The sequence below is a fragment of the Arvicola amphibius genome, chromosome 3, assembly GCF_903992535.2.
Source record: "Arvicola amphibius chromosome 3, mArvAmp1.2, whole genome shotgun sequence".
NCBI classification, from domain to species: Eukaryota; Metazoa; Chordata; class Mammalia; order Rodentia; family Cricetidae; genus Arvicola; species Arvicola amphibius.
This window is the reverse complement of record NC_052049.1, coordinates 184,585,010-184,604,201: the sequence shown is the minus strand read 5'-3', so window position 1 is coordinate 184,604,201 and position 19,192 is coordinate 184,585,010. Positions and strand designations below refer to the sequence as shown.

Sequence of the window (19,192 nt, the reverse complement as noted above, 5' to 3'; positions counted from 1 at the left end):
TACTGACTGCTGGAGGAGGGAGAATTAGCCCCTCCCAGGGATGAGCTCCAGCGTTGGTGGTCCAATACAGTGTGGTCAAACGGGACTCAGCAGGATGTATTTACATAGATTTGTGCATACACATACACACATACATATGTATATTATTTAACGCTCATAAAGAAAAAGAGGTTATCAACTTGAGAGTGGCATTGGGTATCGGAGGGGCTTGATGAAGGGTGACTGGGAGAGGCTGGAGGTAGGAAAGGGAGGGAGAAAGTATTATAATTCTATCTCAATTAAAAACAACAAAAGGAAACAAAAAACCACCTATCCATTCCTGGCTTAGTGTGGTGGAGGGGTGTCCAACGCCCAGCGCAGTTTGCCTTCCCACGGGGATGAAGACCGTACATGGCCACACTGACCAGTACAGTGGCCACTGGTTATCAGTGGCCACCAAGAACTTAAAATGCAGCCAATGCACTGAAGAGGTGCTTGTCATTGACTTCATTTTAATCAATTTGACTAGAAATGACCAGCTGGGGAGATCGCTCATTGATAAAGCGTTTGTCAGGCAAGCATGGGGACCCAAGTGAGATCTCAGGATCCACTGAACAAAATACAGAGTCTCTGGGTATGAGATGGTCATGGTGGCACAGGCCTTTGATCCCAGCACTCAGAGGCAGATAAGTCCTTGTAGATTCAAGGTCAGCTCGACCTACGTGGTGAGTTCAAGACCAAGCAAGGCTACAACAACAACAAAAGCCAGGTGTGGTGGCACGCGCTTCTAATCCCAGTGCTGGGAAGTGGGAGGAGACGAGCAGATCCTCTGGGCTTCCTGGCCAGCCAAGCCTAGGCCAACTGGTGATTTCCAGAACAATGATTCTTTCACAAAATACCAGGTGGTAGTGTCTGAATAACTAAAGCCAAGCTTGTCTTTTAGCCTGTTCACACCCATCACAAACCCCACCAAAATGTACACCCGAACACACACAACTCACACACACACACGCACAACTCACACACACACACACACACACACACACACACACACACACACACCTCACACCCAGATAAATGGAAACAGTGTGATGGTTGCACGGTGGGCCACGTGAACCAGGATCGGTGCAGTCTGGATCCATTCAGGGCTCCCAACTCCCTCTGACTCTTAGAAGGCCCTCTCTCCTCTTGAGGAACTCGAGGCTAGTTGAGGGAGGACGGGAGCTCTGTGTCAATGAGACACCAGGGCCACTCACGTAGCATTTCTGATAATGAGCTGTTTCCTTGCAGTAGACTGGAGGTTTTCGGGCTCAAATCGGATAAAGTACTGGGCCGTTAAATCTCTCAGCTCTCCTGGGTCTGGTTCACTCTTTCCACCAGAAATATAGATCAGATCCAAAGCCACGAGCTGCCCAGTTCCTGAGGAAGGAGAGTGGTGATTTGTCAGGTATCACCAGGCTGAAGTCAGCACCCAGGCCACAGACTGCCACATCCCCGTGCAGCTGACCTTACTCGGGTCCCCAAAGCTCACAGAAAGGGAAAGTTGGTCTTAAGCACCCATAGAGACCCTCAGGTCTTCCCAGAACAAAGAGAGCCTTGCATGCAGCAAGCAGATACTCAGCTACCGAGTGGAGCTGGACAGACAAATGGAAGGACGAGAAGGAAGGATGGATTGCGTGCATCTGGTGCAATTCAGGAAAACACCCTCCCCAACCTTGCAAAAAAAACCTAGCAGTGTGACCAGTGCATGAGTCACAGAAGACTCTCAAAGATCAAAGTAGATTCAGAGGTAAAGAAGGAGAGAATGCACCTGTAACTTCAGCACCGGGGAAGCAGGGGAAGGAGGGTCAGGCATTCAAGGCGGTGTCCCCCTCAGACCGCCACCCTCCTGGTCAGGCAATAAAGCAGCTCCTGGAGCCGCTTGCCCACCTGAGATAACCAGTTCGTGTGTCTGACAGTTGTCACACACGATGATGAAGGTCTCCTTCACCTTTCCGAGGCCCGTCGGGAGAAACAAGACCTGGAGGAGAGGAGAGAAAGGACGTGTATCGTAGAAGCGAGGACCGAGGGCTGGGTGTCACCTTCAGAGGTCTGCCCCTGACAACCAGCTTCTACCAGCGAGGCCTTCCGCCAGAGGCTCTGCGGCCTCTGGGAAACAGGGCCACCAGCCGAGGGACAGGACTATGAAATATGAACTTATAGGAGATGTTTCGGGTTCAAACCACAATGTCCTGTATCGGCTTTTTAAATTGATGTATTTAGTGGGGGTCGGGGAGTATGTGGGAGGGTGTGCCACAGCAGGAATGTGGAGGATGACCTGAGGAAGTCATAAGCTGGCAGAACGCACTGCCCTGCAGAGTGCAAGCTCATACACCTGTCTCGAGTCCGCCAGTGCTGGCACCGGGGGCGGAATGGTGTGGTGGTGAGCTATGAAGGCACAGACGGGGATTCGATGTCAGGACGTCTGAGGAAACCACCAAGGGTGAGCATAAGGAACAGGTTTGGCTACCCACCTCCAGCAGTATCGCGAACCCTGGAGCCAACTCAAACACCGAAGGCATGACTCCAAAGGGAGGCTGCTCCACAAAGCCAGTGGTGGCAACAGCCTAAAATAATAATAATAATAATTCAAAAAAGCAGGAGGTCACACAATGGTGTGGCAGAAATTGCAAAAATCTAGCTCTTACACTGAAAACACCTCCAAATATTCATTTTGCTGTCTGAGAGTTTTAAGGATCCTCCAAGAGCCCCGTCAGTGAGGAAACAAGGGCCCAGGCACCCTGAGGGTGTGTTCACTCCACCTTTGCCAGGCACCAGGCGAGGCTCAAAGGTTAGGGGGGTGTAAGTCACTGAGAGCTGGGAAGCAATCCTACTGCCAAGTGCTCGGGACACAGGATTCAGGAGAAGGGCTTCCCAGAATGCCTGATCCTGTGGTGGCCACTGCTTCTGCCTCTGTCCCTGACACCCCCAACCCTGCCGAGTGCTTCTCAGCTTCTGAGTCATGAGGACACCTCCCATCTTGGTAACAGAATTGTGGATTTCACACTAAACCTTTGGGTTCCAGGCACAGACTGGTGCTCACAAGACCCTACGTGCCGGGAAGGGAGGTTTCTGGGACTGTCTCACATTCCCAGGCCAGAAGGCATGGGACAATCTACACACCGTAACAGAAACTACGGTGTATGTATGATGTCTCTGGTGTCAGGCTGCAGCTACCTGGACAGTGGGGAGCTGAGACAACAGGACAGAACTCCACTTCTTGGTCCCACAGGGTCTCAGGGCAGAACCCAGAGGTACACATGCTCTTGTGCAGTCTCAAACTTTCAGCGGTTGGTTCAAAACATAGTGTGTGTATATACGTATGTCTGTATTCATGCCTGTGGTGGTGTACATGTGTACATGTGTGCACATGGAGGCCAGAGGACAGCTTCAAATATTGTCTTCCAACAATGCTGTCTACCTTGTTTTTTGAGACAAGGTCTCTCACGGACCTGGAAGTCACCACATAGGCTAGGCTGACCGGCCAGCGAGAGCCAAGCTCGCTCTTTCTCACATCCTCAGAGTTACGCCAACATGGCTTTTTTTATTTTATGTGAGTTTTGAGGCTCAAACAGGTTCTTCCACTTCACTCTCTGAACCATCTCTCTACCCCAAAACTATTTTTAAGTGTGGTGCCAAATTAATACCAGCAGAATTCAACCAAAGCTGCCTGTCCTGTTCTCTCTCATGATGCTCAGATCTGCTATAGTAAAGCTGGGCGAAGTGAGCCCATGTGGTCGCCTTAGCGACCACATTACAAACAAGAGAGAGGCTGCATCTCACCCAGGATCGAGCACACCCTAACTTTGACACGTTTGTTCTTGGGCCACGGCAGTTGGATCTGGGGGCCATGACGCTCTCCTTGTGTGAGTTTCTGGCCCCCAGCACTATGCAGCAGCCTCCTCCAGGGAACTCACTTCCTTGGGTGGTTTCTGTTTTCCCCAGGGCGCAATCTGCGGCCACTCACCCGGAAACTTGGCGGCGGCCAGCTCTTTTGGGGCATGATGCAGAATTTGCCAGCGCTGAAGCCCACGTTCTTGCAGACGAACCTGGTTATCTTCACTCCTCCGATGAGGCAGTAGCCGCAGTCCAGTACCGGTGACACTGCAGCCATGGGAACGTGGGGCTGGTGAGACGGCTCAGCAGGTAAGGGGGCTTGCTACCAAGCCTGGTGACCTGGGTTCAATCCTCCGGATAGACACAGTGGAAGCAGGGACCCAGTCCTACAAGTCGTCCTCTGACAACTGCGTGAACACCACGGTACATGTGTCCCCCCCACCCCCACATACAAGTGTAACAAATCTAACACAAATTTTAATTAAGAAAGGACAACACATGGCTCTGAGTGGGCCCTGCTGCCATTGTTCTTCTGAGGTGCAGACAGAGCTCAGAGCACCCCCATACTGAGAAAGAAGGATAAGTAGGGCATGCCCTGACCACGCCCCCACCCCACCCCACCCCACCCCACCCCCCACCCCCCCACCCCCCCGTCCCTCAGGCTCTGTCCAGGGTGCTGCCAGGTCACATAGTCATAGTCTTGTGTGAGTCAACACTCACTTTAGCCCCCAACAGGGTCTTGGGCGTTGTAGAACAAATCAAGGAAAGTTGAGTTCCAGCTGAAGGGGCTCATGCCTGAGAGGGACCAGCTGAAGCTGGTTTTCCTAAAGAAGCCAGCCTCCTGCCTCCCCAGCCTCAGAGTCAACACCTACAGAGACCTCTACCCTCCTCTACTGCATCACAGAAGCAATCCCTGCAGACAGGAAAATGAAGGCCTGCTGGCATGGAAGCCGCTAGAAGGCTCCTTTCCGGACTTGAAGCCTCTACCCAAGAGATACAAGGTCTGTGCCCTTTCTGGGAAGTCCTCGGGTGCAGTCTGCCCTTACAGGGGCTCCCCAGCCCTAATCGATTCCCACTGAAGGTGCAATGCATACACTCACAGGTCAGCACTGGGGGTGGCCTCCGGGCCTGCAGGGGGATCACCAGTGTGTGGGCAGACTGGGTCTCGACCAAGATGAAATCATCAAAATCCCCGAGACAGTCTGGAATGAACTGGACAACGTACTGGCAAGTCATCCCTGGCGCCACCATTCCGCCTTTTCCTGGGAACATCCCTGTGTACAATAAAAGTGGCCAGTGAGGATGATGGACTAGCTGCCTACCGGGGCCTGGGCTGATCCACCTCAGAAATTATAGCGTTCATATTTCTGTCCAGTTGAGTATTCGCTCTGGAGGAAGAAGGCGCTCCCTGAGACTTGGGAACCCAGCACAAGCTACAAGGCTTATGGGGCCCCTCCACGAGGTTAGGTAATCAGGCAGGAAGCAATTGCTCTGTGGAGCTGCCTGCCAGCTGGATGCTGAGCTCCAGGGATGCAGCTTTTGTGTGGTCACTAGCACTGGGATGGCACTCTTGGTCACTTACAAGTGCTTGTAAGTAACTCTTCATTTGTGATTCTGCATCCCCAGGGAACTTATTGGTTCGCCAAGTTCAGATTGGTGGGAATGGTCCCTTGACTCTGTCATTGGAACCCTTCTGGGGTGAAGAGATGTCGGTTCGTATCTTCCCAGGGAAAGTCACGCAGCAGACACTGACCACAGCTGGGGCAGGCCCGTGGCAGAGCTGCCTAGGCACCAAGGTAACAGTGTCAAGGCCCAAGGGGGAGTGAGATGACCTATTGAGTGCTGTAGGAAGACACTTGTCACCTGTCACTTGTCACTTGTGATTATCCACCGACTGGAGCGTGGCCTCTTATACTATAGATGCAGACACACAACCTGCGTCTGCCCCTTTTTCTCCTTCCCCTTGCTCCTTTTCGCCGATTGCTCCTTCGGATTGTTTGGATTTGATCTCCATCCACTGTTCAAGCAGAGAATCCTGATTTGTGAGTTTACCCCTAAGTAAATAACTATCTATCTCTCAGTTCTGAGCTAGTGTGGGATTTCTCCTAAGTGTCCATTCACCGCTTCCTCTGGTGGGATCTCCCTCCGTGACAACCGAGATGGGTGAGTCTGGCTCTGTGGCAGAGGGATCATCTCGTGGGCAGCAGAGAGCTCTTTGACATTTGCGCGTCTGAGCGGCAAGAGGGTTTTGTTTGGTTTTCTTCTTGGTTGGACAATTTCTCACTCTTTTGCTCGGGCTGGCCTCAGGTTTATGCCCTTTTCCCTCAGCCTTCCAAGTGCTGGGGATACAAGTGGGAGCCATCACACCTGACCGAGACCTTGAGACCCAGCAGACACCTAAGCTGGGAGGCTGGATGGAAGGTTGCCATGGTGATGCGAGCACTGGAGAGGACCTGATGGAGGGTAGCCACAGTGTGAAGGGTGGGGGTCTGGCAGACCCAGCGCACTGAGGGAAGGGACTCTGGGACCCTGAGGTGAGAGAGTGGCAGGCTGGGGGCTGAGCCTGAGGGGTCCCGGGGAACTGCTGAAGAAGGCACGGACAGAGTTCAGGCCAGGGCCTGAGAGCCAGCTCCTCAGAGACCAGCGTCCAGACCTGCACATCGTCTTGAGGCCGTCGAGAACGCTGCTGTAGTGATACTGGGGTGAACTTACCAAGCCCCAGAGCAAAGTGTGGCGAGGACGGTGGGAGGACTCGCAGGTACCGGCTGGTCGCAGTGGTGTTCTGGAGAGCAATCACCATCTGTGCAAAGGTAGGGGGAAAATCCCATCCGTCATCAACAGGCCGTATGAGGTCAGGATTGAGTGGCTCTCATTCTCTCTCTCTCTCTCTCTCTCTCTCTCTCTCTCTCTCTCTCTCTCTCTCTCTCTCTGTGTGTGTGTGTGTGTGTGTGTGTGTGTGTGTGTGTGTGCTGGCGCGCGCACGCGTGCACGCACGTGTATGTGCACATGCTTCTTGGGAGGTCAGAGGACAACTTGTAAGAGGCAGTTCTCTCTCCCTCCGTGTGGCTTCTGTGATAAAACTCAGGCTACCAGGTTGGGTGGCCAGCACCTTTATCAGCTGAACCATCTCAGCACCCCGATCCCAATGGTACGGGAAGGAAGAGGGTTCACATGTTGGTAATTACTGAAGTAGGGTGACAGGTACATGGGGGATTCATTTTGCTCATCTATTACTTTTATTTAGAGACAATTCCATAGTAAAATTAAAATACAAAGCCAGGTACGGTGGCATACACTTGTATTCCCAGCACTTGAGAGGCCAAGGCCAGAGGATTGCCATGAGCTTTGGGCCAGCCTGGGCTATGTAGTGAGTTGCAGACCAGAGTAAGACCCTGTCTGAGGAAGGTTTTTAAAGCCTTCCTTCCCCAGTTAAAACAAAGTCAAATGAGAACTGGAGCCAATGCAACACGTCTTCCTGATATTTAAAGTGATAGCTGCAGTTGTCCTGACTGTCAGGGCTCAAGGGGCTTCTGATTGGCTCAAGAACCCAGCAGGGACCCAGATCTGTCATTTAAGACCCTTTATACCAAACGGCACAGTGTTTACATATAACCTGCTGTGGTGGTTCTTTTCAAATGACAACCTGACACAACCTAAGATGACCTGGGAAGGGTCTTAGTGCAGGATTATTTAGATCCAGTTGGCCGGTGGGCTGACTTTGGGGGGACTGTCTTTACTGTTAGTTGATGAAGGGAGATCCGGCCTACTGGGTGGCAGCCTTCCCTAGGCAGGCGATCCTGAACTGTAGAGGAAAGGAGCCGGCTAGACAAAAGCAAGCAGGCAACCTGCGCCACTATGCCTGCTGCTCACATGGGAGCAGACGATCCAGACGCCGGTTCTCACACTTGCACAGCCAGCGCCTTACCCACCGAGTCATTTCCCAGCCTGCACACTATTGAGGCAGGGTTTCTCTGTAGCTGTGGAGCCTGTCCTGGAACTAGCTCTTGTAGACCAGGCTGGTCTTGAACTCATGGAGATCCGCCTACCTCTGCCTCCTGAGTGCTGGGATTAAAGCATGTGCTACCACCACCCGGCTCTAAACACTATTTTTAAACCATAAATCCATGTTTGTATCTCACCACAATCCAGCATCAACAAATTCATTCTTGCCTCCCCTCTTTCCTTATTTATAAATGCCCACAGCTATAAGACATGCTATTCTCATTCACATATACATAGAAATGCATATGTTGTTTTTAGGACTTATTAATTATGTGCATGTGTCTATGTGTGGGTGTGCACATGTGAGTGTGGGCGCCTGTGGAGGTCAGAGACATTGGGATCCCTCGGAGCTAGAGTTACAGGCAGTGTGAGCTACCTGGAGTCTGGGATTCAATCGCGGGTCCTCTGGAAGATCTTTAGTGGTCTTAACTGCTGACCATCTCTCGAGCCCTGTTTTGTTCTTTAAGACAAGGTCTCATGTAGCCTAGCCTGGCATCTGATATCCTATGTAGCTGAGGGTGGCATGGAACTCTCCCCTCCCCGTCCCAAGCACAGGGATGATAGGAGTACACCGCCTTACCCAGTTTATGACTTATTTTTAAGGTCCTATGTGCTAGGGATACTTAATGATGTGCTGTGTACGCCTCCCTGAACATAATCCAGAGGAGACACCGTAGAGGAAACTGACATTGGCCAGCTGCCTAAGCGGGCGACAGCATGGGCATTAGTCTTTCCCATCTCTAGTGTATGGCTCAGAAATTCCACGAAGTAAAGCAAGATTTCTACCTCGTAAACTGGTCCGATCTCATAGTCTGTGAAAAATCCAACTGACGGTTTAGCCAGAAACACAGGGGTGTCCGCACAACTGTGGGAGTGAGGGGGAAGAAAGGACGTGAGTTTATCTGTCTGACCCGCACAAAGCAGTGACTGCTCTGTTCATATGTTCATATGGGTGGAGGGGTGGCATGCTCCCTTAATCCCAGCTCCTGGGACACAGAGGTGGAACTCCCAGAAATGCAAGGCCAGCCTCGGTTACTCCCCTCTCAAAAAACGAAAAGTAAAGAAGTAACTCATCTACACCACCAAAAGTGTACACGATCGGCTGTTCCCCGGGTTTGCTGGCTGGTGTTTACTAAGCAGATTATAGCATATTTTAGGGCTGATGATCGCTCAGCAGCTAAGAGCACGTCCTGCTCTTGTAGAGGGCCCAGGCTTGGTTTCCTGTACCCACATCGTCAGCTCACAACCACCTGAGAGGAGAGGGCTCATGGTGAATGTGGGCAGTATCGTCCCACAGGCTGGGACAAAACGGAAAGAAAAGGGCAAAGGCAGGAAGCCGGCCGAACAAGCCCTTTCCCCGTGCCTAGCCACCACAAAGTGAACTGCTCTGGTCTACCACATCCTCCTGGCCATGACAGACTGAACGCTCTGAACCCGGAGGCAAAATCAACCTTCCTTTCCCATGTTGTTTTTGTTAGGTATTTCATCACAGTGAAGAAAAAAGTAACCAGTGCACTGTGGAAAGGTCACATGACTATGGACTCCCTGGCCCAAGTTCACTCTTATGCCCATAAGAAGCCCAAAGCAGCCCCAGGGCTCTAGTCCTCTATTTCTGACTCTTGATAGTGAGAAAGCCACAACCCTGGGCCTCTGGGGATCAAAGGCCATACCTGTGGGTCGCCCTGAAGGTGTGTGTTCCCCTGAGACACTGCCTTGACTTGCCGAAGTCTAGGGACCTCCTTAGACCCACACAGAACCTTCCCACCTCACTCTATGGGTCACAGTCCTTGGGACTCTCAGGGGAGAACACACCTCCATCCGGGCTCCGCAGTCTGGGAGCCTCCTCTTCTCGCTGGCCTCCTTGAAGAGACGATTAGGGACTTGCCTCCATGCGGTGTGTTAGGCGGGAAAAACCGTGGGTTTTTTAGGAAATGGTTCCGATTCTCCATCCTGGCGAGCAGCAGTCTCTCCAGGTCCCTCTGTGGCACCCGGAGGTGTTTCATCCACTTCTTGTTCTTTGGTGTGCTGGCCTTCTTCAAAGCCCATGAAAGTACAGTTGATAACAGGCAAGGGGACAGCAAAGGGACAGCCAACCAGTGCTCATGGGGACCACTCCCTTCCCACCACCTCCCTGCACCCGCTGTCCTACGTCATTCAGGTCTGACCTTGACAGTGTCTTTGGGTTTTTGTCTAGCCTTAGGCGCTGAGGTCAAGCTGTCTGTGGTGTACTCAAACTCGTCAAATTCAACAAGCTTCCTGCAGGACTCTTCAGCGTTCCTGTCCGGCTCGGCCTTTAGCATCAAACGCTTCTCACAGCTAAATGTCAGTTTTGAACATCCAGGGATGGAGGTGCCTATGGCACCATGGAAACAAACATGTTAGTTATACCACAGCAAGGAAGTGGATGCTTCTAAGGAGACCCCATAAAGCCAGAGCCATCGTCGGGTCCTATTCTCTTCTGAGTGTTCGTGTTCACAACACTGAATGCTACGACTCAGCGTATGAGTAGTTCCTGGTACTTATTCCACGCATTTGAGACAGAGCTAAGGGTTAAAATATCTTTCCGTTTTCCAGCATGGTTAATTAACAAAAGCAAGCGGACCATTACTAAACACATACCCCAAGTGTGAGCAGCTCTTCCAAAGCCTCACGTGAGGAACCAGCACCATGTTAGATTTTATATCTCTAAGATCATGCCCTCAAGGCTGGATGAAGACCTCTGTGGCTGGTGAGGATGTAACAGAACACCCCAGACACACATTCCACACAAGGCCCACTAAGCCTTCAGGGAGTGAGTGTCATCTTTATTTACCTGACAGGTGGGGAGTACCCAACTATAAAATACTAAACGGCGCAGCCTCTTGGCACAGCTGATCCTGCCGCTGTGTTCTGTCTTTCTCTCTGTGTCCTCTTTTCTTATTGCCACCCTTGGGTCCCTGGACCTGAATCTTCCCACCCCAAACAGGGGCAGCTGCAAAGCTCCAAACAGATCACCACAGTGTCCCAGGCCCTGGGGCTGCTGGGAGCTTGCCTTTCCAGACTGGCACGGTTAAACGGGGCTGATGCTGGCACACAGGATTCATGGTGACATCTTGCTCTCTATACAGTGACTCTTACAAAATCTGCCTGCCTCCTTGTGTAAGCCTGCACACAGCTCCCTACCCTATTCACTCTTAGGGCTTGCCTTCTGATTAGAGGAGGCTGGCCCAGCATCACAGTCACCCCTACACACACACACACACACACACACACACACACACACCCCTTCCCTTCCCTTGTTGTCTGTCCCCTAGCCCATCCTTTGTATTCTCAATATTTGAAAAAGCTACTCTTTTTTCCTGAGTGGAGAAGACCCTGGCTCATTCTGCCTGAATCAGGAATTCGATCATTCGCTTACCCGAGTCTTCAGACCCTGCCCCTTGCTGATGCATTCAACTACACCTAAACATTTTTGGATGTCTAGGTGCTAGGCAGCCAACAAGGGCATCACATCCCATATGGGGGAGATGTGACTTTCACTTTGAAAGTGCTGAGCTCGTGAAGAAGAGACAACTCAGACGAGACCAGCCCAACATGCTAAACTACTAAAGGAAAGGAAAGGAAAGCCAGTCATGAGGAAATAGCAGCAAGGGTGACCGAGGTGGGTCTGCTACCGCGGCATGCCCCTGCAGCTACCGTGGGATGCCCCTGCACCCTACCGCGGTGTTTGAGGACAGATACCTTTGGGTGCTGAGCAAAAAGGCACGGGGTCATTGTAGTAATCCTCTACGCTGATTAAGCGATGTTTCTGCAGCAGCTCGCTGTCTACACACCACCGGAAGACCGTCTTCACTGCAGAGAAGGGGACGGGACAAAGGCGTTTAGGCCAGACCCAGGGAGAAGCAGCTGAACTCAAGCCTCTGGAGTCCACACCTCCACTTCCCCATCAAATTCTTAGAGCTGTGATGAAACTGAGATTTAAGAAATAACGATCGAAGGTTTCTCAGCTGCTCGGTCAAGGTCAACAACTGTGCAGGGGGTTATTGAGGTAAACTACTCTACATGGAGTCCAGGATGACATAAGACAAAGTATCGTAGCTGCAACCTCAGCCCCAGTCCTTCACCCTTCTGTGTATGCCTGCTCTTTGCAATGTCACTAGAGACAGTGTTACCCATGGACCCAGTCTTGACCAGGTGTTTCCGGGTTGGTGGAAAAGAATTAGGAAAGCACACATAAGTAGCAAAGCAGAAAGTTTTATTTAAAGAGACAGTACAGGACACACACACAAGGGCTACTTGAGCTGCCCAAGCGGCTTGGTATTGTTTGGGGTGTTTTTTTTTATGAAGTCCAGGAGGAAGAGCTGATGGCTAGCGGGCATCCTATGAGAGGGTCTGTTTTCGTTGATAGACTTGGATTATGCAAGCTTTTCTTCATTGTGCATGTCCTTTCCCATGATGTGTCTGATTTTTAGCATATGTATGCCTATTATGCATATAAGCAAGATGGTCCATGGGAAATTTCCCTCCGAGGACAATTAGCCTTACTGCACATGCACCCAAAACTGTCACAGGTAGCCTTTCGTTCTTAGACATGTTCCAAGACACATGTGGCAGCAGGGAATTATTGTTGTGGGGACAATTTATTGCACTGTTCGAAGTGGGGTGTACAGTGCAGCTTGAAGAAGGTGGAAGTCTTGGGTTGCTCATTGTTAGCACTGACCCTGAGCAAGAGTTCTGAGTGGCTGGGTGTTCCCTATGCTTCCTGCCTCTCCACCTGTGACTCTAATGGTGGTAAGGGCTTGAGATGTGCTTGCACGGTGAACTCTGGCCATCAACAGAGAAGAGCTTCCTTGTGCCTTCATATCAGACACCAGCATAAAAGCCACATGGAGAACAGCTGAGCCCAATCTATAGCAAGCAATAAACACGGTGTCCGCTGACTTCCACTGGCCTAGTGACACATCAGAGAAAGTCATTTCACAGAGGGGAGTTGGTATTTGTGGTTGAGTCAAGAAATAGAGTAAGCACACACATATGTAATTTACATATATATAAATTATAACACTAGTGTCTAGAAACATTAACTTGAAATGGATGGCAAGCGGTGTGAGGGAGATGCCATCTCTCTCTGGACATGAGAGAAAGGTTTTTGTTAAAAGGACTTGCACTGTAATTTGGCTACATTTGTTTGTTTGTTGTGTGTTGGAGGAACGCAGGTAGGTGCCACGGCACCTGTGCGGAGGTCGGAGGACAAGTGCCTTTACCCGCTCAGCCATCCTGCCAGATTGGTACGGTAGAGGAGCTAGAGAAGGCCCGATGGTTCCCATGTCCCTCTGCCCTGTGTGTGCACAGCTTTCCCCGGTGCTGGCATCCACAGGACAGCACACTTGCTACACACAATGAGCCTCCACTGGCCTAGCACCATTACACCAAGTCCACGTCTTCAGGGAGAGTTCACCCTTGCCGCTAGTCTGTATTTAAACAAGTCTGTAATGCTAGGTGTGGGTGGAGCCTTCCTGTGCTGTGTTACCTGTTCCTTTAGGGGCTGGGGACGTAGCTCCATGGGTGGAGTCATGGCCTAGAATGCATAAAGCCCGGGGGCCAATCGCCAGCGCCCAGTGAAGAAGGAATACTTGCTTCTGCCCTCATGGGTGCTGACAAGGATCCTGAGATTTGGCCTGAAGTTAACCACCAGAGCCTGAAGCAGAAGCAGACAAAAGGACAGCATACAGGGTATTACAGGCTAAGGAAGAAGAGGCCAGGGGAAGCAGAAGTTTCTCAATAAATCATCTGAAGGCAGATCCAAAACCAACAGCCAAGGTTGGAGACAGGGCGTGGCTAAGGGGGCTTGCCGCTCCTGCAGAGGGTTGCATCTGGTGGCCCACAAACGGCCTGACACTCCAGCTGCTGGGGATCTGGACACTCTCTTCTGGCCTCTGGAGGTGTCTGCACTCACGTGTTTAAACCCACACAGACACTTAGGTGTAAATAATTAAAAATCAACCAACAAGTAAACAAAACAAACCGACAGCCAGCAAATCACCTGTAAGCTATTGCTTCTTGTTGGTTTGTTTGGTTTGGTTTGGTTTTTCCAGACAGGGTTTCTCTGTGTATCCCTGGCTGTCCTGGAACTCATTCTGTAGACCAGGCTGGCCTCTAACTCACAGAGATCTACCTGCCTCTGCCTCATGAGTGCTGGGATTAAAGGTGTCCACCGCCACCACTACACATCTTTTTGGTTTGCTTGCTTGCTTGCTTGCTTTTTGTTGTTGTTGTTGTGTTCTGTTTTTTGTTTTCAAGACAGGGTTTCTCTATGTAGACCTGGCTGTCCTGGAACTCACTGTGTAGACCACTTGCCCCTGCCTCCCAAATGCTGGGATTAAAGGTGTGCGCCACCGCCACCCAGTGAGCTACTTCTTGAGGCTCTCCTTCCAGGATGTCTCCATCACCAGTTAACTAAATGGGGAAAGACATCCTGGGGTTGGCTGCCCGGCCCTGAGATGCAGGGACCAGATGATGTCTGGAAAGATGGCCTAGCTTTTTTTCTTTTTTCTCCCACTTTTGAAGTAAAAGAAAACACATTACTAGCAGGGGGAGGAGAAATCAGAGTGGGCGATGTCTGATCATAACTGGGCTTCTGTGGTGATGTACAATTGTAATCCCGGCGCTTGGGAGGCAGAGACAGGTAAATTCCTGGGGTCACTGGCCAGCCAGCCCAGCCTACCAGGAGAGCCTGGCATGAAAGGTCAGAGAGAGGAAGCCATGGTGAGCTGACTGGTGGGATCTAAGTGGGACCCCTGCTTCAAGAGTCACGCCAATGTCAGGTCCCTGGCTCGGAAAGTTAAATGCCACCCAGGGGAAGCCCTGCGCTTTTGGAGAGACCAAACACACTGGAGTGTTCTGTACTGATCAGCTCTCACATCTGCAACTCGCTCTCCTGATGTTCGGAGAAGAGCAGGAAGTTCGGCACCAACAGCTGGGGAAGCAGGGGCACTTACCTGGGGGCAGCTTGACAGGGGTCTCCAGGACATGTAGTCCGGTCTGTCTGGTGGCATGCTCTGTTTCTGCAAGATCCCGTGCACGAGCCTGGATGATATGTTTCTCCAACATGGTAACTTCATCCAGACGCTGTTTATAGATGGCTCGAACCTGGCGAGTGGGCATTCAAATGCACAGAAATCTGATGAGAGCCCACATAGTGGTGCTACCCTATGCCCTTCTGCATCAGGGCTTTCAGCCAAGCACAGGGCAGCTCCAGAACCATTGAAACCCTCTGGTCCAGCCTACCGGATGTCAAATCCGAGGTCAATAGAAGGAAAGGACAGTTTCCTAGTGTGGTCAGTCAGAGTCAAGCTTGGCACTGCCTCCTGGGTTTCACAATAGAGAGACACTGCCCATACGGTGAAACGCAGACCCATTTTGGTACACCAAAGTGAGGCCACCCAAGTCTCGATTCAGGAAAGGCCCTGTTCTCTGCTCCATCACACACAGCCAGTGAACAGCCTCCAGCCGCCAGCCTCTTACGTCTATTTAAGCCATTGGAAAGGACTCATCTGAGACGGCATCTTTCTTGTAGCATCCACATCTAGTGTACATAAAACCGTGGCTATTTTGACCCTAAGAGAAACATGGTCATGTGGTATGGTACCCAGGGAAAGTTGTTGTGTTCTTTGGCGGGCACTGAGGAGAATAAGGGATGGCGGAGGCTGCGCAGATGGCTCTGCTGTTAGCAGCTGACCTTCCAGAGGACCTGAGTTCAGTTCCCAGCGCCAGCACCAGTCAGCTCAGAACTGCCTGTCACTCCAGCTCAAGGGAATCTGTCATCCTCTTCTGCCCCCACTCCGCGTGTTCACACTCACATAGACACACATACATACATGTACATAAAAATAAAAGAAACCTTTTAAATGCTGTGTGTTTATATGTGTGCGTGCACACATATGCAGAGGCCAGAGGAAGATATTAGGTGTTCTGTTTATTGTCCTTCACCATACTCTATTGAGACAGGGTCTCCCGCTGAACTTGGATGCAGGCTTGATGGACATTCCCAGTGACCCCCCTACCTTCACAATAGACAGTGTTGGGGTTACAGGCAGGCACTCAGCCATGCCCAGTGTTTTATGTGGGTGCTGGGACCTGAACTGTGCCACAAGTTCTCACCCACTGAACCTTCTCTCCAGGCCCGACCTACTGACTTTTCCAAGTTACTGGGCCCCTGTCTCAGTCCACGTTCTGCGACTTAATCTTAGTTTTTTTTTTTAAACTCTAGCAAACCCCAAATTCTGCCACAGCATCTGCATCGAGAGAGTCCAATTTGGTTACCCCAACATATGTTTCAACTTCGAGACTAGTTAGATTGACAAGCTAAGCCTCCAGGGTTCTTACCCATATTCTTGTGAGTGGAAGGAAAGTATTCACAGGGGTGGGGAATACTCAGTAGCACATCCTCACTGATTTTTCTAGAGCTCAAAGGTGTTTGTTTTTAGTCATTCTGATCTCTTTCCCATTTGCCTGTCTATTGGTGAGCACACAGATGCTTCTGTGAGCTTGTGTGTGGGATGCCAGAAGACACTTTATGGAAGCCAGTTCTCCTCTTCTGCAGTGTGGATCCTGGTGAAGAAAATTCGGGTCGTTGGCTCGGCAGCAAATGCCTTGATCCACCTCCCCAGCTCGGGCCATTCTTTGAAGGAGGAAGAAGGGGATACAGCGGAGGATGGGGGTGGTGGCTACGTCTTCTTGGGAAATCAGTAACCAGGGCAGCCTTGAACATAAAGTTCTGTGCTTAAGTCGGGTGTCCAGTTACTGGGCTGTTCCAGAAAGCCCAGATCCGAATTCTCGGGTGTAAGAGCTAAGATCCTACCCAAAGCCATCAGTTAATCAGCCTGAAGTGACTCGCCTAATGCTCAAAAGAATCCAGGGAAGATTTTGTCATTATTAAGTTTTTGTTTTGTTGTTATGTTTTTCTGTTTGCTTTTGTTTTGCTTTTGTTTTGGTCTTATTATGCAGCCCTGGATATGGACTGGAATTCACTGTGTAGACCAGGTTGGCCTTAAATTCACAGAGGTCCACCTGCTTTTGCCTCCCTGGAGCTGGGATCAAAGGTGTGTTCCACCATTCCCAGCATCACCTTCCCCTCCTCTTACAGAGGGAAACCGCTGAGGCAGACGGAAGTAAGAAACAAACAAAAAACCGCCCGAAGTCATACAAGTCTATGCAGTGGGGACAGGATTCAAGCAGGAGGGTGTGTTTTAAGCGTGTGCTTCATCATCACACCGTTTCTATAGAGACCAACAGCCAACGAGACTGTGTGGAGCCCTCAGGTCAAGAGAGCCCAATGCTTTCAAAAACCAGATGGGGGCTCGTCTCTGTAGTAACTGCGGAGCTCCATAACTGGTCAGAGAACGGGGAATCAGGACTGCTGAGTCGCGAGCCAACGTCGGAATTCTCTAGTCCTCTCTCTCCTCTCTCTCTCCTCTCTCTCTCTCTCTCTCTCTCTCTCTCTCTCTCTCTCTCTCTCTCTCTCTCTCTCTTTCTCTCTCTCCTCTCTCCCCTCTCCCCCATCTCTCTCTTGCCCTCCCTCCCTCCCTCCCTCCCTTCCTCCCTCTCCCCCCCCCCCAAGACTCAGGGACAACCACAGAAGCCTGGGTAGAAACAAACAAACAAAACAACGCAGGAAGGATGGCGTGAGATGGAACGAGTTGGCTATTTCACTCCTGACCTCACTCTGCCGCGATCACTTGTCCAAGATAGTCTGTCAATATCTTGCCAGTGGAGGGTAACATTCAGGGGAGGGTGTCACAATTTAGCAGCAGGCACTTTTAGCTGCCGAGCCATCTTACCAGCTTCTATATTTTCTTTTTAAAGTTTTGTTTGTTTGTTTGCATTGCTGGGGGTTGAGGGCCTCGCCTTAACCAGGCAAGCACTCTACCTCTGAGCTGTAAGCCACTGGTGATGGACTTGGGGCTACTGAATCCTCACTGCCTAGAACTGAGCAAGGCACACAGTAGGTAGTTAATAAATGTGTTCGGCAAGGAATGAATGAAGCTGGGAACGTGTCATGTAAGGGGCAAGAGAAGGAGGCAGAAAGGAGCAGAAAAGAAAAAGGACCGAGAGACTTAGGTAGGGGAGAGTTGGGAAAGGAAGCCTCAGCACTGGGCCGGCAAAGGCAAGCTCAACAAAGAGGACCCAGGTCAGCGAGGTGCAGAGGAGGAAACCACGCTGCTGACCCACAGATCCGAAATGTAGGTAGGAACGCCTCAGCCACGATCGTGGTTAGTGATAGAGCCACGCCAAGGGAGGAGGGTGACTGGGTTTTCATCACCGCCAAGGAAAAAGCTATCGAGCTGTCTGCTACAGTCGTTTCATTTATATTTGCAACATATGACGTGCATGTGTGCAGAGAAAGGAGCTGGAGATGTGATTTACATGTGTACGTGTGAAGTCTGGAAAGTATCCTTCTCTTCGGCGGCACGGCTGCATCCTGAGCGCATCCAGGGAGAGTCAGCACGCGCTATATACCTGCTGCAGCTGGTCCACGAACTCCTCGTGGCGAGCATCCTCACTGCCTCGGGCCTTGATCAAACTGTCACTCAAGTCCTCTCCTATCACCTGGGCGGTGTACAAGTTTCGGAAGACGCGGGCAAGCAGATGTGAGATGTCCTGCGTGCGCAGCGAGGCAGGGCGCAGACGCAGCATCTGCGGCTCCGGGAGCGGCGGGAGCGCTTGGAACCCAGCGCGGAGAGACCGCGTGGGGAAGCCGTACTGGAAACCATCGGTGAAGGCGAGCGAGGACGGCAAGGAGGACCTCCTGGTGGGCCAGCTGGGGGTGCCAGAGTCGGCCCGGTGCGGAGTGGATGTCCACACTGTCTCTGGGGACACATCGACCGGAGAAAATGCAGATTGCGGCTCTTCCGAGCTCCCCGGCTCCATGGCAACGGAGACGCTGCAGACTCCGCGGCCCACTTCTGCTTCCGGCTCCGCCCCTTCCGTCTAGTTTTTCTAGTAAAACGTCATTCGTGTCGTCATCGCAAAGGCTTGCCTTCCTAACGTGTTCTAGGTATTCTAGGTTGGCTTCAAACGCACCATCCTACCGCTTTCTCCTCAGCTTCCCGAGTGCTGGACACGCGTGTGTGCCACTGTGCCAGCTAGCACGCTTTTTTTCTTGGTAAGGATTTACGTGTGTGTGTGTGTGTGTGTGTGTGTGTGTGTGTGTGTACACGAGTTCAGTTGCCCATGGAGGCCAGAAGAGAGCGTCGGATTTCCAGGAGGTGATAGGCAATTATCAGACCCCTGAACGGGTTCTGGGAACTAAACTCTGGTCCTCTGCCAGAGCACTATATGGGTTCTTAAAGGCTGG

General features: G+C 51.3%; 1 protein-coding gene across 1 annotated transcript in view; it reads right to left on the bottom strand.

Moving 5' to 3' along the window:
* The window catches only part of Dlec1 (DLEC1 cilia and flagella associated protein), a 46,450-nt gene extending 27,685 nt beyond the window's left edge, over nucleotides 1-18,765 (bottom strand). Inside the window, exons 1-12 of the mRNA XM_038322290.1 lie at nucleotides 18,355-18,765; nucleotides 14,835-14,985; nucleotides 11,578-11,688; nucleotides 10,023-10,210; nucleotides 9,670-9,890; nucleotides 8,644-8,722; nucleotides 6,568-6,655; nucleotides 4,956-5,129; nucleotides 3,986-4,122; nucleotides 2,493-2,585; nucleotides 1,909-1,999; nucleotides 1,236-1,398 (exon numbers count right to left, since the gene is read on the bottom strand). Coding sequence (XP_038178218.1) covers nucleotides 1,236-1,398; nucleotides 1,909-1,999; nucleotides 2,493-2,585; nucleotides 3,986-4,122; nucleotides 4,956-5,129; nucleotides 6,568-6,655; nucleotides 8,644-8,722; nucleotides 9,670-9,890; nucleotides 10,023-10,210; nucleotides 11,578-11,688; nucleotides 14,835-14,985; nucleotides 18,355-18,765 — 1,907 coding nt within the window. The remainder of the gene's footprint in view (nucleotides 1-1,235; nucleotides 1,399-1,908; nucleotides 2,000-2,492; nucleotides 2,586-3,985; nucleotides 4,123-4,955; nucleotides 5,130-6,567; nucleotides 6,656-8,643; nucleotides 8,723-9,669; nucleotides 9,891-10,022; nucleotides 10,211-11,577; nucleotides 11,689-14,834; nucleotides 14,986-18,354) is intronic.
* Nucleotides 18,766-19,192: the final 427 nt, after the last annotated feature.